This window comes from Carlito syrichta, unplaced genomic scaffold (genome assembly GCF_000164805.1).
Source record: "Carlito syrichta isolate Samal-C Ts95f unplaced genomic scaffold, Tarsius_syrichta-2.0.1 Scaffold104719, whole genome shotgun sequence".
Lineage (NCBI taxonomy): Eukaryota > Metazoa > Chordata > Mammalia > Primates > Tarsiidae > Carlito > Carlito syrichta.
In genome coordinates this window covers 102957-130365 of record NW_007048815.1, presented here as the reverse complement: position 1 = coordinate 130365, position 27409 = coordinate 102957, and the positions used below count along the sequence as shown (strand labels likewise).

Here is a 27409-nt window from a genome sequence, read left to right as displayed (position 1 = left end):
CACCACTTTCCTTCATCTCCACATCCAGTGCTAGGCAATCCTGTTTGCTCTGCTTAATTCAAAATATCTCCAGATTTCAATCACCTGTAGTCACTTCCACTGCCAGCATCGTGGTCTCTGTACCGTCATCTGTTACCTCATACTATGGTCTAACTGTTTGAGTCTCCCCCAAAATTCATATGTTGAAATCTTACCCCCCCACAAGGTGATGGTGTTAGGAGGTGGGGTCTCTGGGGAGGTGATGAGGTCACGAGGGCAGAGCCTTCATGAATGGGATTAGTGTCCTTATGAAATGGGCCCAAGAGAATTTGTTTGTCCCCTCCACCATACTAGGACACAGCATGAAGTCAGCAGTTTGTGATCCAGGAGCGGGCCCTCATCAGAACCTGATCACGCTAGCACCTTGATCTCCAGCAGTGTGAGAAATACATTTCTGTTGTATTTAAGCTATTCACTTCAAGATACCTTGTTCTAGCAGCCTGAACATACTGAGACACCTAGATTGCTGGTAACTATAGCAACCTACCAAGTCTCCCTACCTCTTCCTTTGCCCACCTAGAGACAGGCTCAACACCGCAGCCAGAGACCATTTTCAAATGAAAGACAGATCGTTTTACTCCTCTCCTCAAAACCCTCCAGTGTCCCTCAGCAAAAAAGCCAGGGTCTGCACAAACGCCTGCAAAGTCTCCCTCCGGCTGCTGGTCCCCTCCCCACACACCATTAGCATCTGACCTCATTTCCAGACTTGCCGCATAGCTCCCTTTGTGCCCCCTACACTTACTTCCATAGCTCTTCCTTGATCACTGCCACCCCGACCCCACGCACCATCATTTCCCACCTGGACTGTAATTTTTGCTCCCCTCAACAAGGCTTTGCCCTCAAAAGGGAAGCCTTTGAGCAGAAAGTCTCTGACTGCTGGTACCCTTAGGAAAAACTGAAGTTCTCATAACGGTCTGCCAGTCCCACGCGATGTGCCTTTAGTGCCTCTCCAACGCCATCCCCTATGCCCCTATGACCACTGCCTCACTGTCAGATGGCTCACTGACAGACCCTGTGATAGGCCAAGCCACTCCCACCTCGAAGTGTCTGTACTTTCACCACCCAGAACACCCTTCTCCTAACATCCACAGGCCTCATTCCCTTTCAGTTCTCTGCAGAAACGCTGCCTTCATCAAGAGGCCTTCCCAACGCACCCCCCATATAACATACGACCCCACCCCTGACTCGCTCCTTCTCTCACCCATTCTGCTCTATTTTTCACCATGGCTCCAGTTATAGCTGACATGTTACCTATTTGTTCATTCCTCTTGCTATCTTCTTTTCCTGGAGAGTAAACTCAATGCAACAAGAGTCTCTTGGGGGCTTTATTTCTTTGCTTTTGTTTTATTTTTCTGTCTTTTGTGTTTTTGTTTTCCATTTCTCTTAAATTGATAACCCTAGAATGGTGCCTGCTACTATTTTAAAAACCCAAGGCTGGGCACGGTGGCTCAAGCCTTTAATCCCAGTACTTTGGGGGACCGAAGTGAGAGGATTGTCTGAGCCCATGGGTTCAAGACCAGCCTGGGCAACATGGTGGACCTCATCTCTAAAATAAATCAAAAAATTCGCTGGACATGATAGCGTGTGCCTGTAATTCTGGCTACTTGGAAGGCTGAAGTGGAAGGATCACTTGAGCCCAGCAGGTCGACCCTGGAGTGGCGGTGAATGTGCCACTGCACTCCAGCCTGGGCAACAGAGTGAGACTGACTCAAACAAGAACAACAACAACAACAACAAAACCCTCAAATCTTTGTTAAAAGGAGAGTAATCTCTGTCATCATCCTTAGGGGATGGTTGAGAGGGTTCCATGAGATGACATAAATGAGGTGTCTGATACATACCAGGCACTTGGCAAACAGTGGTGGCTATTAATAGCACCCAAAAGAGGATGTAACTCTGACAAAGATAAAAATTCCACTGCTGGGCTTTTTGTCTCATCAACACATCTCACATTCTAATCTCTTCTCTCAGGAACAAGAATAGTGGGGCTACAGAAATTACAGACACATAAGACAAATTCCCCCACTTTAAGTGCTTCACACAACCACCCCTAAAGCTCTTTTAGGTTCCATAAAAGAGTCCTGCACTAAAGTATTTTTGTGCTTCTCTAAGCTAAATGAAAAGATTTTCCATAAATCCATAAATCATGAAACCTTGAATGCCATTACCTCGACCAGGTGGTGAATCTTACGACCATCTTCTTGGATCAGCTTGTATTTCTTAGTGAACAGATCGCCCTTGTTCTCCAGGGTCAAGGCCGCCTCCCTCCTGTGCTCTCTCCTGGGAGGAAGCACACACCTGGCCCAGGCCCTCATGGTCTGCTGGATGGCCTTCACATTGTCCTGTGCGTGCTCAACCCTGCGCCCCAGCTCAGAAGTGGCCGCGCTCACCCTCTCGATGTAGCCCCAGCAGTCATCCCGCCACGTCAGCCCCGTCACTGCCACTGTGAGATGTTCATCAACCGCCCTCAGCTCGTCTTCAATCAAGGGGTATTCAACTTCCAGAAGAGTCTGCTTCAGCTTATTATAGCCTTGCACAAGCAGGTCAAGACCGCCAATGTACTGAGCAAAGAGAATCCCCAAACAAAAAGTGCCAAGTACGTTAGCTACTCTCTCTCAGAGGCATAAAAATGTCATAGGTCTATAAGGCATTAAAGTTCAAAACATTTCCATTCAAAATATACCCTAATATCTAAAGACACGAACCTTTAAAATAGTGTTCCTTTTTTCGAAGAGGGCTAACGCTGAAGCTGGCATGTCCGCTTTCTTCAGCATCAAAAGATATTTCACTTCTCTCAATACAGCCACTAGCTATTGCAAGAAAGTCATGGATTATTGCGTATTTTAATACTGTCATCCCACTTTAACTTAAGTTGAAGTTGAAACACTTAAAATCTCATCCAGTGATTACTATATTTCTAAATCGTCAAAGGAAATATGCTTTTGTTTCATAGGTTTTTGAAAAATAAAATTCAGGGCAACTCCCTTGGGTCCCCTTCCACTGTGGGAGCTTTTCTGTCCTTTCAATAAATCCTGCTTTCAAAAAGAAAAAGGAAAAAAAATCAAATAGTAGCAGTGTATGAACGATCCCTAAACACCTCAAGAATTTAATTTCTTTTTTTTTTTTGAGTTGGAGTCTCACTCTGTCGCCCAGACTGGAGTGCAGTGGCCACTCCCAGCCACTGCAGCCTCGACCTGCTGGGCTCCGGCAATCCTTCCGCCTCAGCCTTCCAAGTAGCCGGAACTATAGGCGTGCGCTACCACGCCCGGTTAATTTTTGATTTATTGTAGAGATGAGGTCTCGCCAAGTTGCCCAGGCAGGTCTCAAACCCACGGGCTCAGGCAATTCACTCACCTCAGTCTCCCAAAGCATGGGATTACAGGCTGAGCCACCAAGCCCGGCTAAGAATTTAATTTCTATAAATTGATTTTATGAAGTCAGAAAGTAGAGAGAATCCTCAGTTCTCCATATCATATATTTATGTACATGTGCTGAGTTTTCTTAGCAAAATAATGTTTTTTAAAATATATGTTTTAGGGAAACAGATCAGAATCAGGGTGCAGAGTATGACTATAAACTCAGTGAAGCTAACTTGCCCACTTCCTAGGCAAGCATGTCATCAAGAACTCTGGGTCTATGTCATTGAGAACTCTGGGTAATCACTAACAATGAATATATAATCTTGACTACCTAAAAATTCAGCCAGATGTTTAAGGCACTTTGTTTTTTTGTCACTGAAACTTACAAACAGATATTTTGTTATTTTTATTTATTTATTTGTTTTTGAATTGGAGTCTCACTCTGTTACCCAGGTTGGAGTGCAGTGGCATGTTCACGGCCACCAGAGTCTTGACCTGCTGGGCTCAGGTGATCTTGTGCCTCAGCCTTCCAAGTAGCTAGAACTACAGACATGTATGCCACCCAGCTAATTTTTTAATTTACTATAGAGATGAGGTCTTGCCAAGTTTCCCAGGCTGGTCTTGAACCCCTGGGCTCAAACAATTCTCTCATCTCTGCCTCCCAAAGTGCTGGGATTACAGGCATGAGCCACCATGCCCAGCTACAAACAGATATTCTTATAAGTTTGTCTTTTACTGTACAGCATATCCAAGGTAGGTAAACAGAAAAGAAAACTTATTTTTTGCCTCTTATCCAGCAAGTTCTAGACTTGAAGATAGGTTATTTACAATATATATACACATATGTGTATGTATACACATCTAATATTAATTAAATACATGCCATATTGTATAAGTATATACACACACATAACTAGTAATAAAGTTTCAGTGTTACATGACATGCAATGGAATTATGAGAAAATACATGAAATTTCTCTGTTACATGATTTATGATTACAAGACTTGTTCAATATCCATCCCAAATATTATTTCTGTTAATTTTTTATCTTATTTTTTATAAAAATTATTTTTTCTAAATGATCATCAGTATATAACCATATACAAGCTTATTGTCTCTTCAAAAGAAATGATAACAAATCAAAATTTACCACTGCACACCAAAAGCAGCACAGGTCTTCCATTCCCTATAGTCTCCAAATGATGAAATGTTAACTAACTAAAAAACTGGTATGTTTTAAATATATTTAAGCCAGAAACTATCTAATAAGAACTGTGATTCAGTTCAGTAGTTCAGTTGAGCTAACATCTACCAAGTGTTACCAATTGCCAGACACCACATTAGAAACAGAAGGCAGAAGGCAGTAGTGGGAAACTGCCCGGCGGGGGGGGGGGGAATAACTTATCAACAAGAGCACCTGCATAATGAACATTTGTATATCTAAACTTAATTGTATCCCACATCTTCAAAATTAAAAACAAACACAAAATGAAATGGATTTTCCCTTCAATAGCTCATCGTCTCATGAGTGGGGTAGCAAAAATAATTAGAAGACAAAATAGTGAATGAAGAGTCATTCATATAGAATTTGAGGACAAATCTTTAAAACACAAACCTACTAGAAATTGTTTACAGTTCTATCCCTCATAGTACTGATATTTTCCCAAAAACAAATTATAAACGACTAGAAGTATCAGAGATATGCTTATATTAAAAAGGGGCATTTATAAAACATCTTTAAAAAGTAGATCCCTACCTGTGGATCAAAGTTGACACTGAGAAGGCCATTTATGGCACTGAGTTTAACCAAGGGTTGATTCAAATTGAATTCACAAGTTTCATCCACATTATTTTTCCATTCATTATAGATATGGTTTTCAAATTGGTCTAGCAAAGTGGTCATTTCAATATACTTCTGATAAACTATGACATTATCAGGATTGTCCAAGAATCTGTAGGAATAAGGCTTTTCTACTTGTCTATATACAATATATAGTAGATGAATTTCAGCTTAATTATATAATAACACAATAAAAGCATATAAAACATGATATGATTGATAATATACTACAAACAATCAGGAAGAAAAACAACAAATGCCAACTATCTTTTACAAAAACAATTCATAAGCATTAGAGTTGTGAAATGAATGAATGCCAGGATTTTACCAAATGTCAATAGCAACAAGTTACCAACTCCGACAAATGGAAGAAAAAGAACAAAGGGCTACATAACCAACCATACCGCCCATAGTGTTGGTTTTTGGAGAAAGGATAAATAATAACAACAAAACAACTCCAAATATTATGAGTGAAAGAAAAAGTGAAAAGAAAAAAAGGACCAGAAAACATGTAAATATATGAAGTTCTAAGAATCCCATCACAAATATTTCAAAACCAGGGGGATGAAGCTCTCTCCATAAACCCACCCAGGAAAGAAGGTGAAACAGGGCAATGACTTTCTAAGTACTGATGTGAACAGCTCACTATCTAAGATAAAAATCACCCCTGCCATTAGGCTATCTTGCCATGAACTAAATCTTACTACTTACAGGTAATGGAGAGACGCAAAGCTTGACCAAAATGTTTGGAGTCTGTCTAGAATCTCTTTGGCCCACTTGATGTTTCCTGAGGCAAAAGGCATGTTCTTGTTAAGAACCACATGTCCATGTTCAATCTGCAAGTTGATATTTTAGTGAAGAAGAAGAAAGAGACATTTAATCAGAGAGCCATCCAACCTTGTACGCAGTTGTTCATTTACAATAGCACAAATCATGTGTTGAATAATTTGATTAGTAGAAGATTTATAATCCTAAAGCAAGCTCTCCACCTCTATAAGGAAGCCAGTTAAGTAAAAGCTTGGAAGGCCAGGTGCAGTGGCTCGTGCCTGTAATCCCGGCACTTTGGGAGGCCAAGGCGAGAGGATTGCTTGAGCCCAGGGATTTGAGACCAGTTTGGGCAACTAGGTGAGTCCTCATCTTTACAATAAATCTAAAAATTAGCCAGGCATGGTGGCGTGCACCTGTGGTTCCAGTTACCTGGAAGGCTGAGGCAGAAGGATCGCCTGAGCCCAGCAGGTCAAGGCTGCAGTGGCCATAAGCATGCCACTGTACTTCAGCCTGGGTGACAGAGTAAGACTCCAACTCAAAAAAAGAAGATAAATAAAAGTAAAATAAAAGCAAAGAAATGCTAGTGCCTATATCTAACCTTTAGCTATGTCAACTATAGTTCTAGTTGATGGCCATAATCTACAAAAATGATATTGTGAATGTACTTAACCTTCTCCACTACTTACCTGTTTCATGTGTTCATCATATAGTTGCTTACACATATCCAACTCTGCATTAAACATGTGCACTAGTGTGCTGTAATGGGGGCTGAATATTTCCATGACAACTGGTTTCTCTAGAAAATTCCCAAATAAGGTCAAAAGCTATAAAAATCAAAGTTAAAGAAAGGTTAAGAACTATGAGTTTTTAAAACAAATACTTGACTCACAATTTCCCCCCATCACTAGACAGAGAAAAAGTCTAGGACCTGAAAGTATCCTGCAATGCCTCAAAATATAAAATATATTTTTACATCTTCCTAAAATTTCTATACATCCAATAAACCAAATTCTAAATGTAAATAATTCCCTCTCTCAGCAGAAATGGAGAGGGGTCAGAAATGAGCCACTGTCTGTCAGCAGTTTCTGCTCACGGTGAATACTACTTTCTGCTGGGTGCCAGAAAACATTTTAGAAGGTGCTTTGCTGATATTAGAATAGAAGCAATTAATCCTAAAAGGTCTGGAAAAAAATGAAAGAAGATTCATGAATTTGTCACTGTTCTTCCTTTTGACATATGTATTCTTCAGACATAAATATCCATATCCATATTGAGGACTTTGAGGTCACACATGAATAATTATACCAGAAATACCAGCTACCATGACTGCCCCTCCCATGGCCGCAGGGGTATTCAGACCACCACCCCACCAGTGGCCTGGGGCAGGAGTGGTGACTGTTCCCTAGACAACCACCCCACAGGTGGATGGCTCCTTTGACATGCATGTCCTGGCTCAAACCAATTCTTGACTAGTGACTCTCTGAGAGTCAAGGCATGTCTGACTGAATCCATGCTTGCTGAAATCACAAGTGCACAGAAACTACTAGCAAGCAGAGAAAACCAGCAGACAATGGGACAGAAAAAGCAGCCCCATGGACTGAATAAGTTCACATTAGCAAAGGAGAAGAGTAAAAGCCCACAAACTCCTCTTACCCACTCAAGGAGCCCCTAGATTTCAAGCTAACTTTCATTGTTTGCATATGTTGGATTCACCTGCCTATTTTATTACTATCTGAAACAAGTAGCAATTTATATACTATATAAAAAAGTTTAGCTGGGCCAAGTATGGTGGCTCACATCTCTAATTTCAGGACTTTGGGAGGCCGAGGCGGGAGAATCCCTTTAGCCTAGGAGGAGTTCAAGACCAACCTGGGCAATACAGTGAAACCTTGTTTCTACAAAAAATTAAAAAAAAAAAAAATTAGCTGGGTACCTCTAGTCCTGGCTACTAGGGAGGCTAAGGCAAAAGGATCGCCTGAGCCCAGGAGGTTGAGGCTGCAGTAAGCTCTGATTGTGTCACAGCACTCCAGCCTGGGTAACAGAGTAAGACTCCAACCACAACAATAAACAAAAGCTTAGCTATCCAGCAAGCCTAACCTTGGATTCCCATGAGCCTCCTGTCTTCTTTACTGCCCAGTGTGGATTATTTTGTGTGTTAGTATGAGATAGCTTTCCTTGCAAGCAAAATGATATAACTCAAATATTCTTTTTACATAACCAATGTTTCTACAGTGCTACGTGCCAGGACTATATGCTAAGGGCCTTTAAAGTGCTGTTATTATTGTGTGCTCCAGGTGAGGAAACTGAATTCTGGAGAGGAAATAACTTGCTCCAATTCACACAGCTAGTGTAGGAGGTGGGATTTGAAACCTGGCCATCCAGCACTCAGGTCTGGGTGTGACCTTGTAGACACTCATCAGCTAAGGTGCCACTGAAAGTTATTTTGTTATTTAATAACTCTGTGTGGGCATCATAATGTGAATTATTAGGCCTGTTATGTAGATGCTTTATTGAAAAGAAGACACCTTCTCAAAATGACTAAATATATTTATGGTGGCAGAAAAACTTCATCCAAAGTTTGTGCCTTGTTAGCTAATGGCAAAGAAGAGAGCTTTGTTATTTTTCTTAGGGAAATAACAGGTGTCTCCCAAAACTTGCTTTACTCAAAAAAAAAAAATTCACAATAAAAAATGTGTAAACATTTCCATAAACTACATTCACTAAAAAAAAAAAAAAAAAATCATGAAAAAAATTATAAAAACCAAAATATAAATCTAACAATACCTTAGGGGCCAATTTAGACAAACACATTCTGGATTGTTCTGGTAACATCAATTATAACTATAATAGAAACTGCTAAATATTTTTAAATCCAACTGGTTAGCTGCTACCTAGCAAGTTATTAACTTTCTTTTCACAGTCTTTGCTGAGTTTGAGCTTCATGTAAAAATTCAAAAGTAAACACTGCCTCATAGATTCACCAAAAAAACATACTCCGAAACCATTTAAAAATACACTTATTTTGAAACGTTATTCTTTCAAACACTCGTCATATAGACCACAAGTGAAACAGTACCAGAAGCTTCCTAGCTACACGGCTTCTTGCCTACCTGCTAAGTGGTTCTTAACTCCAAGTGTTAAACAGAAAATGCGTAGAGAAAATATTTTTCAGGGGAGGAGGCTATGAAACCAAGAAGTAGTTTTAAAAAAAAAGTCTCAATTTTGACCGGGCAGTGGTACACATCTGTAATCCCAGCACTTTGGGAGGATAAGGTAAGAGGGATGCTTGAGCCCAGGAGTCAGAGACCAGCCTAGACAACATAGCAAGACCTCGTCTCTACAAAAATATTTTTAAAAATAGCTTAGCCTGGTGGTGCACACCTGTAGTTGAGGTTGCAGTGAACCATGATTGTGCCACTGCACTCTAACCTGGGTGACAGAGTGAGATCTCGACTCCAAAAAACAGATGTATCAATCTTTTAATTATAATACATTATCATAATTATTCATCATCCCAAATGTTTAAAAATTACTCTCCAGGATGACAATAAAGGTCATTTTAACCTCCTGCTTCCTTGTCACAGTAGAACTAAGAGATATTTTATGAACTGTATAGAAAATTTTTCTTCACATCAACTTCAAAAGACTAATGATTGATTTCTACCACATGCTGCCTTTCTAAATATGCTATCTGAAATCTGTAAGGTTTACCTAATTTTCTTCTACTTCTCGGTTTTGTTATGTAAAACATCTTTTCATAACACTGTTGTCACTGTTCAAAGTAGTACACATTTATATTTTACCTAGGTCTGCTTTTTTCTTTTTTTTTTTTTTTTTTTAAAGCAGGATTTATTGAGAGAACAGAAAAGCTCCCACAGTTGGGGGGGAGGGCAAAGGGGTTGTCCCGTCTGCCTTTTTCAAAGTGTTTTTTTAAAAATCTGTGACTATCTGAACCACATATGCATCACAATTAGAGAGTTTTCAAATACATTGTCTGAAGTCTTTCCTAGATATATTTTTTTACACACTTCAGTTTAACTTCATGTAAAGTTTTGTATTATTTTTACTTTTTATTTTATTTTATTTTGAGTTGGGATCTCACTCTGTTACCCAAGCTGGAGTACAGAGGTATGATCACAGCTCACCTCAACCTTGGCCTTCTGGTCTTAAGTGATCCTTCCACCTCAGCCTTCCGAGTACCTGGGACTACAGGCGCACACCACCATGCTCAGCTAATATTTTGATTTTTTGTAAGAACAAAGTTTAGCTATGTTGCTTAGGCTGCTCTTGAACTCCTAGCCTCAAGCAATCCTCCTGCCTTGGTGTTCCAGAGTGCTGGGATTACAGGCATAAGCCACAGAGCCCAGCCTCCTTCATGTAAAGTTTAGAGAGCCTAGAGAGCCATTCAGTAGTATTTTGCTTTTTTTTTTTTTGAGTTGGAATCTCACTCCATTGCCCAGGCTGGAGTGCAGTGGCACACTCACGGCCAACCCAGCATTGACCTGCTGAGCTCCGGTGATCCTTTAGCCCTAGCCTTCTAAGTAGTCAGAACTACAGGTGCACGCTACCATGCCCGGCTAATTTTCTATTTATTGCAGAGGCAAGGTCTTGCCAAGTTGCCCGGGCTGGTCTCGAACCTGTGGGCTCAGGCAATCCATTCGTCTCAGCCTCCCAAAGTGCTGGGATTACAGGCTGAGCCACTGAGCCCAGCCTTTTTGTTTCATTTTTAAATGAGTATCAGCACTTTAGGTTTCAAAGTCCTACCATTTTATGCTAGAGTTGAATAGTATTTAGTTCCAGTGCTCTACCTGCCCACGTCTTCTACAATAGCAGGTATCAAATAGTCCGCTTCAGAGAACAGCCCACTATATTTTTTCACAGAGACCAACCGTAAATGGTCAGAGTCCATCATCCTATACCTATGGGTGAAACCGTCTTCTCCCTAAGTACACAAGCTTGTGACTTTTTCTCCTGTCATTACACTTCCAGCAGTTTCTCCTCATCAGTGTGTCATTTCAGTACTGGACTACCCATCAGTGCCCCTGGCCTCAAGCAGTTATTAAACACCTGCCTTGTGGAGCCCATTATACTAAGTGAACTATCATAGAAACCAAGAACTGAATACCATATGTTCCCACCCATAAGCAAGCCCTGATCACTGGTTACACTAGCACAGGGTGGGGTAGGCAGACACTGGACTCTGCTAGGGGAGGGAGGGAGGAGGGTTGGGGGACACGTGGCCACACACTGGGGACCAGGTTCACTATCAGGGGGAGAGAGGGCCCGCAAGAAGCCCAAACTTCACCAGCATGCAACTTTCTTATGTAATGCTTAAAAAAAAAAAAGCCAGCTTTGCACAAGTTACCTCAGAAGGCAACCAAACAGAACAAAGGTTGTAAGATGAAGTGTTGCCCTCTCAGAGCTCATGACAACAGGGTCTCCTCGTATTTTTTCAGAATTTAGGTACAAATAAGTAGAAAGATAAAGAAAACCCTGAATTGTACCCCACATCCTTAAAAATCAAAATTAAAAAAAGAAAGATAAAGAAAAAATATATAACAATAAGAGATAAAATCGCTTAGGAAAAATTAACTGGCATGTACTAAAACAATCCATATTAATGGTTGTGAGAAGGAGAAGAGACACTTGAATTTGAAACGGCAGGAGCTCTGTAATTGAGATTTCACACTACATTCATTTTAAAAGTTATTTATAAGAGCATGAAAGAAAACTAGTTCCAGTAACAGAATATGATTGAGAGTCTACACAGAGACATATTAAAAAAAAAATATGGTTGTCCGGGCTCAGTGGCTCACAACCATAATCTCCGCAATTTGGGAGGCTAAGGTGGGAGAATCACTTGAGCCCAGGAGTTTGAGACCGGCCTGGGAAACACAATGAGACGTTGTCTCTACAAAAAATCAAAAAATTAGCTGGGTGTGGTGTCATATGACTATAGTCCCAGCTACTTGGGTACTTGAGAGACTGAGGCAGGAGGATTACTTGAGCCCAGGAGGTCAGGATTGCAGTGAGCCATGATCATGCCACTGTACCCCAGCCTGGGTGACAGAGTAAGATACTGACTCAAATAACAATGATAATAATAATAATATAACATTATTTAATTTTGTTATAAAGGCAAAAAATGATGGCTCTGCTAAGTGGAAAAGTTTACAATAGAGGATCAGAATATGTCATTTTGTCAAAGATAAATATGTAAGCATATCTATGCAAAGAAAAAATAGAAGCAGAATTAAATACAATAGTACTTGTATCTGAGAGATTACAGGTCATTTGATAACAACAGGCTATACATTTTGATGAACACCATCGCAGTTTCATCCAAGAGGTCTTTAAAAAAATGATGCTCATGATTTCTCCAAGTTAAAATGCTTCGTTGCTTGGCTAGCCATGGTGGCTCACACCTGTAATCTTAGCACCTATGGAGGCCTAGATGAGAGAATTGCTTGAGCCCAAGAGTTTGAGACTAGCCTGGGCATTATAGCAAGATCTTGTCTCTACAAAAAAAAAAAAAAAAAAATCAAAAAATTAGTCAGCAGTGGTGGTGCAAACCTGTAGGTCCAGCTACTTGGGAGGTTGAGGTGGAAGGATCACCTGAGCCCAGGAAGTCAAGACTGTGGTGAGCTGTGATCATGCCACTGCACTCCAGGCTGGGCAACATAGTGAGACTCCAACTTAAAAAAAAAAAAAAAACTTCACTGGGTCCAGAAAACACTGGCAGCTTCACTACTGTCTAGTCAATACATGAAAATTTGATGGACCAAACCTAATAGCATCTTTGAAAGTACGTTTGGTATTGCCATTCTTAATGAATTGAGCCCCTGATTCCCTAGATATATCTCCTTTGATACTGAACCTTCAGTTCATCTTTTAGGATGTCAGTCAATTATTATTTTACAGTTGATTTGCAATTTTCTCCTTTGACAATCAGTTTCACGTGGTGTCCCTATTGCTTTTCTCTTATGCAATTCTTAGTTCACATCTACATTTCATCAATTCTACAACAAACATTTTCATGTTTCAACATCTCTGAAATTGGAATGCATCATATAATCAATGGAATCATAATTATTTGGCAGCATTTCTTTTTTGATACACAAAATGATGATGAATCTGATAATCAATGATGTCTTACACCTGATGAAATACAGTATATAAATTACTACTTGTTTCAGAGTAATAAAATAGGCAGGTGAATCCAACACATGTAAACAATGGGAAAGAAAAGAAATTCCTAAATTAACAAATGTTTCCTTGTGGCTTAATTTTGAATCAATATTTCATTGGCAAGGCCAATCTCGGTGTAAAGGTAATGAGAGCTAAAACACTGAATACAAGAACAATAGTTAAAATGTCTTGCAAATGATCTTGTCCAAAGCAGAATCACTATTTACGAGTGCATTATTCAAAATTTAATATTCAGTGAGCTGAACTTGAAGCGAATGTGACTAGTTAGCCTAGTTAACACTACCTGAATCAGAAAGGAATGTATTCACCTCCTCATCTAACAGTCTAAATTATTTATTAGTAAATCACTTTTATGAAAGCTTCTGCAGAACTAACCTTAAATGCAGCTTCTAAACCACTGCAGTTAAAGAAACCTTCACAGAGAATTGTCCCGAGCCTTCTGTCAAAATCCAAAGTTTTGGACTTAAATGCAACATAATCACTTTCAAACTCCTGTAAAATTCCAAGTAAAATATTAGTTTATAGGAGAGAATCCAACAGTAAAAATAGCAATCACACATGGCCTTCCTTTCTTTCTCTCTGAATGAATTTACTTTTCATAGCAGGATTCCAGGGAAGATCAAGAAAGAACTATATCTGCCCAACTGTGCAAGTGGCCACCTTTCAGAGACACGAAATGCTTAGCACTGTTGCCCTGTTCTTTCACATTTCTTTTCACTGGCTCAGACATCAACATCAGTGCTTTGGCCTGTATGCTTACACAGAAGCACCACTCTGTTCCCCTTCCCTCAATCCATTTTGATTATAAATGAAAAAGTAAAGCTTTTCGAAAAACAAAACAAAACAAAAAAATATATCCTCAGTATAACCTTAGTCTATCTATAATTTTAAGCAGGAGGGTTATTTTGTTTGTTTTTCATGGAGTAGAAAACCTACATGGAAACACTATTTCTTCAGGTGAGAACCAAAATCCACAAGCTGTAAGAAAATATCATTAGGGATACAGAAGAAACAAATATTCTTACAGTTTCCCAGTTTCTTATTAATATGCAGTTACCAACCCCCAGTTTCCTCCTAATACATAACCACCCACTCCCATAATTAAAAAGAACGAAATGATGAAAGAATAACTATCATCTTCATAGCACTTGCAGCAGCTTCAGTGAAGAAGTCCCAGGAATTCAGAAACGCTTTGGTGCTTTATAGCCAAGTAGATCCTGACGTGTACACCACAGAAGGCCTTTGCCCCCTCTGTAAACTCAGTCTCCGTCTATTGACAATACCAGTTATATAATAATGACAGCTAACACCTATTTCTGTTCTAAATGTTTCACACTATTAACTCAGCTTTTACAATAACATAAGATATAAGTAATCTTTTTTTTTCTATTTTTATAAGTGACAAAACAAACTCAGAGGAGTTAAAACATTTGCCAAAGATCACGCCCTCAGTAAATGGCAGAGATGGAATTGAAAGCTATGCAGTCTGGCTCCAGAATCCACACTCCCAAACAGGAGGCTATGCTTCTAGGAAAGAATGCACGGGCTTGGTTCTGAATGTTTATGTCGCTCCTAAAATTCACATGTTGAAATCCTAACCCTCAAGCTGATTGTATTAGGTAGTGATGCCTTTGGGAGGTGATTAGGTTACAAGAGCAGAACCCTAATGAGTGGGATTAATATTCTTATAAAAGAAGCGTGAGAGAGACTCCCTGGGCCTCTCTACCATGTGAGGCCCCAGCTAGTGGGCACCATTTATGAAACAGAAAACAGCCCTCACCAGACACTGAAGTTGCTGGCACTCTGATCTTGGACTTCCCAGCTTCTAAACTGTGGAAAATATGTTCCTGTTTATAAGCACCCAGTTTATTGTATTTTGTTATAGCAGCCCCGATAGACCAAGATAGCACCTTATGCTGAATTTAACACACATTGAAAAACAAAGCATAACAGTAAATTTCTAGAACACGATATGGCACACACCACAATGCCATATTTAGCTTCAAGAGGAAGTTTACACTTCTCCTGAATTAGAGCCAAGTAATCTCTTCCTGCAAGGATCACTGACTTTTAAAAGTAAACACAACTTCCCAACAAGTTTTAACAAGCCTAACTTCTTACACTTCTCAGTATGGTAACAAAGAACATACAACTTAACAATCCTCAAACATTGTGTGAGCACTTAGAGATAAAGTAATATCTCAAGGAGGGAAAACTGCAAATTTCCATCCTTGATATCTCTCCCTCACCCCCCACCCAGACTGTCATTCCTGACACCAAATTTAGAACTACACGTGAGACCTCTCCCTTAGGAAGTCCCACAAAAAATTCAGTTATCTGGTAGTGAGAAACATAAAAACATAACTGTTTCTCAATAAATATTTATTGGAGAAGAAATGAAGTACTAGTATTCCTCCCGAATCATTATAAAAATATTCCAGTATTCTGAAAACTACAAAATTGCCTTTACGAGTAACATAAACATCCAAATTGGAAACGAAGAAGTAAAATTATCTCCATTCACAGATGACATAATTCTATATGTAGAAAACTACAAAGATTCTGCACATTAAAAAACAACTGTAAGAATTAATAAAGAAATTCACAGCTGGGAGCAGTGGCCCACACCTGTAATCCCAACACTTTGGGAGGCTGAGATAAGAGGATTACTGAGTCCAGGAGTTTGAGAACAGCCTGGGGAAGATAGCAAGACCTTGTCTCTCCAAAAATTTAAAAATTAGCTGAGTGTGGTTGTGTGTGCCTGTAGTCCTGGCTATTTGGGAGGCTGAGGTGGGAGGATCACTTGAGCCCAGGAGTCTGTGTCTGTGGTGAGCCATGATCAGTCTGGCAATAGAGCGAGACTATGACTCAAAGCAAAAACAAACAGATTCAGGAAAAATCACCTGTATTTCTATTAATTATCAACAAGCAATCAAAAAATATTTTTATTTATAATATCATTAAAAAGAATAAAATACTCAAGAATAAATTTAACCAGGGGTGCAAAAGACTAATACACTAAAAACTATAAACATTGCTAAAAGAAATTAAAGAAGAAAGAAATAAGTGAAAAAACATCCTGTCTTCATGGACTGGAAGATTTGGCATTGCTGAGATGACAATATTACCCAAAGGAATCTAGAAAGTCAATGTAATACCTATCAAAATCTCAGCACTTTCTACAGAAATATAAACAAATCCATCCTAAAACTCATATTGAATCTCAAGGGACACTGAATAGTCAAAACAATTTTTCTTTCTCAAACTTGAAAAACTAACACTTCCTGATTTCAAAAATTACTATAAGGCTACAGTAATCATAATAGTGTGGCACTGTCCTAAGGAGAGAGATATATAAGTCAATGGAATATAAATCCCAAAAATAAACCCTCACAAGTATGGTCAAATGATTTTCTGACAAAGATGCCAAAACTATTCAATGGAAAATGGATAGTCTCTTCAGCAAATGGGGCTGGGAAAACTGGTTGTCCATTTGCAAAATAAAGTTGAACCCTAACTTTTTCATCATATAAAAAAATTAACTCAAAGTGGATCAAGGCCTTAATTGCAAGAGTTATAACCAAAAAACTCTTAGAAGAAAATATTGGAGAAAATCTTCTTGACATTGGATTGGACAATGATTTTTTTGGATATGAAAACAAAAACCTTTGAATACTTACATATAGAGGGAACATACCTCAAAATAGTAAGAGCTATCTACAATAAACCCACAGCCAACATATTGCTAAACAAACAGAAATTAGAAGTATTTCCCTGAATCAGAACAAGACAAGACTGCCCACTCTTACCCCTCCTGTTCAACATAATGCTGGTAGTCCTAGCTAGAGCAATCAGACAAGAGAAGGAAGTCAGGGTATCCAAATAGGAAAAGAGGAAGTTAAGTTATCCCTCTATGCTGACATTATGATCCTATACCTTGAAAAACCAAGAGAATCTGTCAAAAACCTCCTTGCACTGATAAAGGACTTTGGCAAAGTCTCAGGGTACAAAATAAACAAGCAAAAGACAATGCTTATACACCAACAACAGTCAGAAAACCAAATAAAACGCACAATTCCATTCATAATAGCTACCAAAAAAATGAAATATCTCGACCTTTACAAAAAAAACAAAAAACACTGCTCAAAGAAATCAAAGAAGACACAAACAAATGGAAAAATATTCCATGCTCATGGATTGGAAGAATCAACATTGTTAAGATGTCCGTCCTACCAAAGGCAATCTACAGATTCAATGCAATACCCATTAAATTACCAACATCATTCTTCTCAGACCTGGAAAGGACAATACAGAAATTCATATGGAAGCATAAATGACCACAAATAGCCAAAATGTTCCTTAGCAAAAAAAAAAAATCAAAAACCAAAAACAAAAAAACAAAAAAACAAAGCAGGAGGTATCACATACTTCCAGACTTGGAACTTTACTATAAGGCTACAATAATCAAAACAGCCTGATATTGGTACAAGAACAGGCATTTAGAACAATGGAACAGGATAGAGATTCTGGAAGTAAAACTTCAGTTTCTCAACCAACTCATCTTTGACAAAGCCTCCACCAACAACCACTGGGGAGAGAAGAACCTATTTAATAAATGGTGCCGGGAAAACTGGCTGACCACATGCAGAAGATTAAAACAGGACTCTTACCTATCACCATACACAAAAATCAACTCTAACAAAGAAATCAAAGATGACAGAGACAAATGGAAAAATATTCCATGCTCATGGATTGGAAGAATCAACATTGTTAAGATGTCCATTCTACCCAAGGCAGTCTACAAATTCAAAGCACTACCCATTGAAGTATCCGCAGCATTCTTCTCAGACCTGGAAACAACAATACAGAAATTCATTTGGAAACATGAACAACCATGAATAGCTAAAACAATCCTCAGGGGGGAAAAAAAAATGAAACAGGAGGTATCACACTCCTAGACTTTAAGCTTTATTATAAAGCTACAAAACAGCCAATGGAATAGGAAAGAGATTTCAGAAGCAAAACCTCAATTTCTCAACCAACTGATCTTCAACAAAGCCTCAACCACCCACCACTGGGGAGAGGAGAACCTATTCAGTAAACAGTGCTGGGAAAACTGGCTAACTACATGCAGAAGATTAAAACAAGACCCCTACCTATCACCATACACGAAAGTCAACTCTAAATGGATCAAAGACCTAAACTAAACATAAAACCTCAAACTATAAGAACCTTAGAAAATGCAGGAGACATCTTTATGGAGATTAGAACTGGCAACCAACTCCTGATCAAAACCCCAAGTGCCAATGCCATAAGAGATAAGATAGACAAGTGGGACCTCATCAAACTGACAAGCTTCTGCAAAAAAGCCATCAGGAGAACAGGGAGACAGCCCATGCATTGGGAAAAAATATTTGCCAACTGTATGTCTGACAAAGGCCTAACATCTAGGATCTACAAGAAACTCACATTTGCCAAAAAACAAACAGCCCCATTACAAAGTGGGCAAAATTTATGAATAGACACTTCTCAAAAGAAGACATGAGCAGCCAACTGATACTTGAAAAAATGCTCAGCCTCACCAGTCATCAAAGAAATGCAAATTAAAACCACACTGAGATATCACCTAACTCCAGTCAGGATGGTCATCATCAATAACTCAAAAAATCACAGATGCTGGAGAGGATTTGGGGAAAAAGGAATACTTCTGCACTGTTGGTGGGAATGTAAACTAGAACACCTCTGTGGAAAACAGTGTACAATTCCTAAAAGGTCTAAAAATCGACCTTCCATACGAACCCGCAATCCCCCTACTGGGAATATACCCAGAGGAACTCAAATCATTCTATAAAAAAGATACCCACATACACATGTTTACTGCAGCATTATTCACAATAACAAAAACATGAAACCAGCCATGCTGCCCAACAAAAGTGGACTGGATTAAATAAAAAAATGGTACATATACATGATGGAATATTACGCAGCCATAAAGAAGGACAAAATTATCGATTTTTCAGCAATGTAGATTTAGAGTCTATCATACTCAGTGATCTATCACAGCAATATAGAACTGAATACCACATGTTCTCACTCACAAGCAGACCCCAAACATTTTTCATAATATTATTAGAAAAGGATTGGCAGTAGTGGCAAACTGCTGGGGAAGAGGGAGCACATAACATTAATAAATTATGACAAAATTTCAAAATTTACAGCAACTTGGATGGACTTAGAGGCTATAATACTAAGTGATCTCTCACAGACGTGAAGAACTGAGTATCACATGTTCTCACTCACATGCGGATTTGAACAACTGTCGTAATACTCTAAGAAAGGGATTGGCAATAGTGGGAAACAGCCAGGGGAGGGCGGGGACAGGATTGGCAATAGTGGGAAACTGCTGGGAGGGAGGGGCACACCTCATCAACAAGGGTACCTGCATAATGAACATTTGTATACCTAACCCTGAATTGTACCCAACATATTTAAAATACAATATTTTTTTAAATAATAAAAAAATAAGGGTACCGGATCTCAAACCAAGCAAAGTGGGAACAAAAGGGAGGCCCAAAGTTTACCTGCATGGTAACCCTTTATGTACCTAATCCTGCTTTGTATCCCACATCTTTAAAATAAATAATAATAACAATAAAGCAAAAAAAAGCACAAAAAGAAAAAAAATTGATAAATTTGACTTCATCAAAATTAAAAACATTTGTGCATCAAGGGACATTGTCAACATAGTGAAAAGACAAGCTGCAGAATGGAAGAAAATATTTGTAAATCATATACCTGATAAGGGATTAATATCTAAAATATATATATTTTTTAATTTTTTGAATTTATTTATTATAAAGATGTGGGGTACAATTCAGGGTTAGGTATATAAACACAGAATATATAGTTTTTAAACTTCAATAACTCAATAACGAAACAAACAACCCAATTAAAAAATGGGCAAAAAAGTTGAATAGACATTTCTCCAAAGATATAAAAATGGCCAATAAGCACATGCAAAGATGTTTGACATCACTGATCAATACAGAAATGCAAATCAAACCACTATGAGATATTACTTCGCAGCCATTAGGATGGCTATTATTTAAGAAAATAATAATAACAAGTGTTAGTGAGAATGTGGTGATATTGGAACCCTTCTGCATTGTTTGCAGGAAGGCAAAATGGTTCATCTGCTGTGGAAAACAGTTTGCCAATTCCTCAAAAAGTTAAACATAGAATTATCACATGCTCCAGCAATTCCTAGTATCAAACAGATTCTTGCACATCAATTTTTATAGCAAAATTATTCACCATAGCTGAAAGGTAGAAACAACCCAAGTACTCAGATAAACAAAATAAAGCATATACATAAAATGGAATAATATTCAGCCTTAAAAAGGAATGAAACTCAGACACATGCTACAATAATGAATGAACTTGAAGACACGCTAACTGAAATAAGTCAGTTACAAAAGGACAAATATTAAATGATTCCACTTATAGGAGGTACCTAGAGTAGACAAATTCATAGACACAGAAAACAGAATAGTGGTTACCAGGGACCACTGGTAGGGGGGAATAGGGAGTTATTGTTTAATGGGTACAGAGTTCTAGTTTAGGATGATGAAAAAGTTTTGGAAGGGGATGGTGTTGATGGATGACAGTTGCACAATGAGGTAAATGTACTTAGTGCCACTGAACTATACACTTGAAATGGTAAATTTTGCTATAAATATTTTACTATGATAAAATATACATTTTATCACAACAAAAAAAGAATTCTGATGCACATTACAACATGGATAAAACTTGAAGATACCATGCTAAGTGAAATAAGTCCATCACGAAAGGATACATATGATATAATTCAATTTATACGAGATGCCTAAGGCAGTCAAATGTATAAAGACAGAAAGTAGAACAAAGGTTGCCAGGAGCTGGGGAATAAGGAAAATGAGTTATTGATTCTATCTGGGGAATGAAAAAGTCCTGGGAATAGGTAACAGTGATGATGCACAATATTGTGAAGGTACTTAATGCCACTGAATTGAACACTTAAAATAACTTAAATAAGTTTTATGTAATATATATTTTGCTAGTTTTATGTAATATATTCATATGCTATATATTACATATATACATGTAGTCACAATTTTTAAAGGTAAAAAAAAAATAAGAGAAAAACCTTATCTCCCCTTTGGTCCCTTTACACTTTTTCATTTATAATATATTGGTCTTAAATATTTTCCATATATATTTCAAACCAGTATTATAACTTTTCTTCCACCATCAAACGCAATTTAGAAAACTTCAGGAGGTGGAGGAAAGTCTATTGTATTACACATATTTTTGCCTACCATATTCTTCCTAGAATTCCAAAATTCCTCTTTGATCATTTTTTTTCTGTAGTGAACATTTCCTCTTGCTGTTCTTTTAAGGTCAGTCTGCTGGTAATAAATTCTTAGTTTGTGTTCATCTGTGAATTTACTGATTTCCCCATTATTCTTGGAGGACATTTTCCCTGGGTGGAGGATTGTAGATTAACAGTTCTTTTTCAGCATCTCAAAAATATTTTGCCATTTCATTCTGGCCTCCATGGTTCCTGATGAGAAGTCAGCTGTCTTTCTAATTATTTTTCCACTCTTGGTAACTAGTCATTTCTCTTACTGCTTTCAGGATTTTTATTTTATTTTGTTTTCAGAAGTTTAATTATGATATGTTAGCATTAATTTCTCTGTATTTATTCCTGAGTTTATCTTTATTTTATTGATTTCTAATTTATTCTTGAATCTTTAAGTTTATGTTTCTTTTCATTTTTAAAATTTATTTTAAAGATGTGGGGTACAATTTAGGATTCAGAAGATAAGTTGTCATCATACAGGTAAACTTTGGGTCTCCCTTTGGTCTCCACTTCAACAAATATAAAATTAGGTACCCTTATTAATGTTATGTGTTCCCCCTCCTCCCCTGACAGCTTCCCACTATTGCCAATCTCTTTCATGTAGTATTATGATAAATGTTCAGGGTCTACTTATGAGTGAGAACATGTGGTATTCAGTTCTTTGCTGCTGTGATAGATCACTGAGTATGATAGACTCTAAATCCACTCAAGTTGTTGCAAAGTCCATAATTTTGTCCTTCTTTATGGCTGTGTAATATCCCATCATGTATATGTCCACTTTTTTTCATCCAGTCCACTTTTGATGGGCAGCAAGGTTGGTTTCATGTTTTTGCTATTGCGAATAATACTTCAGTAAACATGTGTATGCTGGTATCTTTTTTTATAGAGTGATTTGAGTTCCTCTGGGTATATTCCCAGCTGGGGGATTGTAGGGTTTTATGGAAGGTCAATTTTTAGACCTTTTAGGAATTGCACAGTTTTCCACAGAGGTTGTACTAGTTTACACTCCCACCAACAGTGTAGAAGTGTTCCCTTTTCCCCAAATCCTTTCCAGCATATGTTTTTTGAGTTATTGGTGATGGCCATCCTGACTGGAGTTAGGTTACCACCTAACTTGTTTATATCTTGCATTTCTTTGATGATTAGTGAGGCTGAGCATTTTTCAAGTGTCAGTTGGCTACTCATATGTCTTCTTTTGAGAAACGTCTATTCAAATCTTTTGCCCACTTTTTAATAGGGCTGTTTGTTTTCTTCTTTTTGGCATGTTTGATTTCCGTGTAGATCCTAGATGTTAGGCCTTTGCCAGATATACAGTTGGCAAGCCTTCTTTCCCATTCTGTGGGCTGTCTCCCCACTCTCTTGATGATTTCTTTTGTTTTGCAGACGCTTTTCAGTTTAATGAGGTTTCACTTGTCTATCTTATCTTTTATTTTATTTATTTTATTTTATTTTTTGAGTTGGAGTCTCACTCTGTCACCCAGACTGGAGTGCAGTGGCCGCTCCCGGCCATCACAGCCTCGACCTGCTGGGCTCCGGCGATCCTTCCACCTCAGCCTTCCAAGTAGCCGGAATTACAGACATGCGCTACCACGCCTGGCTGATTTTTTTATTTATTGTAGAGATGAGGTCTCGCTGCCCAGGTGGGTCTCGAACCTGCGGGCTCAGGCAATCCACTCACCTCAACCTCCCAAAGGCGCGGGATTACAGGCTGAGCCACCGAACCCGGTTTATCTTATCTTTTATGGTATGGGCATTTGGGATTTTGATCAGGAATTGGTGTTTCTTTTCACATGTAGAATTTTGGAGCATTGTTTCTTTAAGATTTGTTTCAGTTCCACCTTCTTTATCCTCTCTTTCTGCAACTCCAATGACAAGATTAGATCTTCTGTTATAGTCTCGCAAATCACTGAGACAGTATTCTTTTTATTTCAGTCTATTTTCTCTTTGTTGTTCTGATTGAGTGGCCTCTACTGTTCTATCTTCCAGTCACTCCTCCCTGTGGTTTGTTTTAATTTTTATATTTTCAGTGTTAAAATTCCCATTTGGCTCCTCTTAATATCTTCTGTTTCTTTGCTGAGAATTTCTACTTCTTTCCTGAGGCTTTGTATTTTTTTATTTGTTTCAAACATGTTCATACAGATTGCACATCTCTAATCTGAGAATCTGAAATCAAAATGATCTAAAATCTGAAACTGACATGACACCAACAAGTAGAAAATTCCACACATAAATACTTAACACAAACTGTTTCACACACAAATTAAAAATACTATATAAGGTTATCTTTAGGCTATATGTATAAGCTGTGTATGAAACATAAATGAATTATGTATTTAGTCTTGGGTTTCATTCCCAAGATAGCTAATTAAGTATATGCAAATATTCCAAAATTCAGAAATATCTGAAGTCCAAAACACTTCTGGTTCCAACATTTCAGATAAGGAATACTCAATCTTTAACATCTTGTGAAAGTATTTTCAGCATGGCTGCTTTAAAATCTTTGTCAGATAGTTTCGTCTGTATCATCTTGGTATTGGCATCTATTAACTTTTTTTAAATTCAGTTGATATCTTCTTGGTTTTTGGTATAAGTGATACCTGTTGAAATCTGGACATTTTCATGTTGTTATAAGACTTGATCTTATTTAAACCTTTTGGCTTTGCTGGCTTTCTCTGATACTCCTCCAGCCTCATTACTGTCAAATGGAGACAGAAGTCTAGGTTCTCTTCGATTTGGCATCTATCATGCCCAAGGGAAATCCTTGCTACGGCTGGGATGGGAGTTCCAGTTCCCCATGTCATCTCTACTGCCACCACAGTGCAGGCTGTCTTGTTACCACTTGGCTACAGAAAAATTCTTGTTTTTCTATCAGTCTTCCTCTGATACTAAGCTGGGTGAAGAATGAAATCCAGGATTCCCATGTGGTTTTCACAGACACCACAGAGAATGGAGTGTCCATGGGGGTCGGTGACATTTCTGGACAGCAGAGATAAAAATCATGACTCCCTACCATGCCATCTGTGACACCACCACATTAGGGGTGGGGGTCCGGTCACCTGGATACAGATGGGATATGAGTCTAGGGTCCCCACTCAGTCTTTCCTTGCAGGGGAAGTGGAATGGCACAGCTTTTTCTCTGGTGTTTGCCTGGAGTGGAGTGGATAGTCTACAAGTTTTCTGTCTTGCTAAGCTGCCCTGTTCTTGATCCTTGGCTAGAGAGAGATCAGGCTTTTACTAGGGCTTTTTTGTTCCGCGCCCACTGGCATTTTTCAGGTTTCCAGTGTCTTCACCTCCAAGTTTGGATTGTTTTAGGCAACAAAGAAAATCCAAGGAACTCACTGCATTGTAGTTTATTGGATCTGAGGGTGCTTAGCTACTCTGCCACCTTCTCTTCACCTTTCAGCATCTTCTTATGTTTGTTTCATACATAATGGCCAGTGTTTTGTTGTACTTAGTGAGAGGAGTAAGAAAAAGTACATCTTCAACTTTCCAGAAGCAGAAGCTTCTAACTGAATTTTTAAGAAAGAATATCTACTACTCTAAACAATATTTTAAAATAACACAAACTATAGTATATAAATTCAATGGAATAGTACACAATTGTTTAAAAAGTGAGAGAGAGAGCGCACGCACAAGGCCATTGTAGTGATGCAGCATAACAGCCAAAATAATTGGTAAAAGCAAAATATAAAGGATGTGTAGGGGGCATTATTTGTGCAAAAGCAGAAAACAAAAGAATAAACACATGCAGATGCTAGCGCATACACCAGATATCTCTGGAACATCATATAAGAAACTTGTAATAGAGATCCCTTTGAGGACAAAAAAATAGAAGACCAGGAAAAAGGTGGTGTGGTGAGAAGGGGACTAAACTTGTGCAAATATTACCTTTCCAAAGGAATAACTAAGGAAGATTTGTAACTAATCTCATCTAGAAAAATATACAGGCCGGGGGAATGGTGGGCAACACAAAGGATATCTGGTCCTTTTGGAGGCCCAAACTTCACCTGCATGTAGATTACTTATGTGCCTAATTCTAACTTATACCCCACATCTCTATAATAAAATAAAGTAAAAAAAAAAAGAAACGAAAATTACACAGTCCAAAACATATGAAAATCCTGTGAATGACTATTAAGAAGTCGATAGAATTTAACATTAGAAAACACTACATAAATAGCAAAAGAAAAGTTCAGTGGAGGAGAACTGAGCAATGGACTTGTTCTAGGAATTAGAATACAACCTCGTATAGATGAACTAAATAACGACTTTAAAAATGTATCTTAACAAAGTAACTGGGCATGGTAGCGTGTGCCCGTAGTCCCAGCTACTCAGGAGGCTGAGGCAGAAAAACTGTCTGAGCCCAAGAGGTTGAGGACATGGTGAGTTGTGATGGTGCCACTGCACTGCAGCCTGGACAACAGAGTGAGACCCCTGACTCAAAAAAATATATATAGTTGTAAAATGTATTTTAGATTCTGGTAGGATGGTGGGCTAGGTACCTGCATCAAACTTCCCACTGAAAACCAGCAGGAAAATGGGACCCAGCAACCAGGATTAGTCTACTTCAGGGAACAGGTCCTTGGGGAGGTCCCCCAGATGAGTTGATTCTTTCACTTCTGTGAGGACACAGTAAGGGAGATAAATTCTAGAGTGAGAGTGGCACCGTGAAAAGAATGCAGGGGTTAAGACTCAGAGTTCTGGGTTTGAGTCTCTATCCTGCCACCTGGAAACCATGTCCTCTCAGATAATTTACTGAATCCGTCATTCATCTGGGAGGCCAAGGTCAGGGCGGTTGTGAGAATTAAGTGGGAATGTGGTGACACTCTGGCACGATACCTGCCACTCAGCACCTGCTTAGGAAGTACTAACTGGCTCTGATTGACAAAGACTAAGCGAAGCCAAGGGGTTACCCTCAGGAAGAACAGCTACCACCTTTGCTTAGTTATTTGAGGGGCTTCAGTTCATCAAGTAACACCACAGAGTGTCAGCAAAGCCACTGAGCCTCATATTACCGGACTAGCTGTTTAACAAAAACAGTGAAGAAAGCACATCTCTTCCCATAATTGTCCAGATCTCAAACAGTCCCTTAGGAAGATGTTGAAGAAAATACCTTAAGTCATCTTTCCATCCAGGATTAATAACTGAGAAACCCAAAACCATTTCCATGGATACACCTGAGAAAATTCCCCCATTCTGTAAATGAACCAAAGTAGCAGACATTTTATAATACAATACCAAGAAAGGCTCAAAGATTGATGAATAGGTTTGGAATTGGTGAAAAGATAAATAAATAACAGCATTTCAAAAGCAAATTACCAATGAACATTTCTTTAATTTACTGTAACATATTTAAAGCACTTCTATACCAGAGTGCAAGATGGCTGATCACAATACACTCCCTTGTCATGTAAGTATCGACATGTAGTCAGTGGGGAAGGGGGGTTTCATGGGGGTGTATGCAGCGGAAGGGGAAGGACATGAGGTGGGTGTGTATTCATATATGTACACACATGTACATATAGACCAGGTTGAAAATGGTTTGTTAAAATAATGTCTCAAGTCAGTCATGGTGGTTCATGCCTGTAATCCCAGCACTTTAGGAGGATTAGGTGAAATATCGCCTGAATTTGAGAGTTTAAGACCAGCCTGGGCAACATGGCAAGACCTCGTTCCTATAATAAAACAAGAACTTAGCCAGGTATGGTGGTGCACACATATAGCCCCAACTACTTGGAAGGCCGAGGCAGAAGGATTGCCTGAGCCCAGCAGATTGAGGCTGCGGTGAC

General features: G+C 38.7%; 1 protein-coding gene across 1 annotated transcript in view; it reads right to left on the bottom strand.

Annotated features, from left to right (window-relative positions):
• Positions 1-27409, bottom strand: part of LOC103268211 (dynein heavy chain 11, axonemal-like) — a gene marked incomplete at its 3' end in the record, with an annotated part of 189018 nt that overhangs the window by 136278 nt on the left and 25331 nt on the right. Inside the window, 6 exon segments of the mRNA XM_021716137.1 lie at positions 2208-2600; positions 2745-2849; positions 5156-5351; positions 5951-6075; positions 6694-6831; positions 13592-13708. Coding sequence (XP_021571812.1) covers positions 2208-2600; positions 2745-2849; positions 5156-5351; positions 5951-6075; positions 6694-6831; positions 13592-13708 — 1074 coding nt within the window.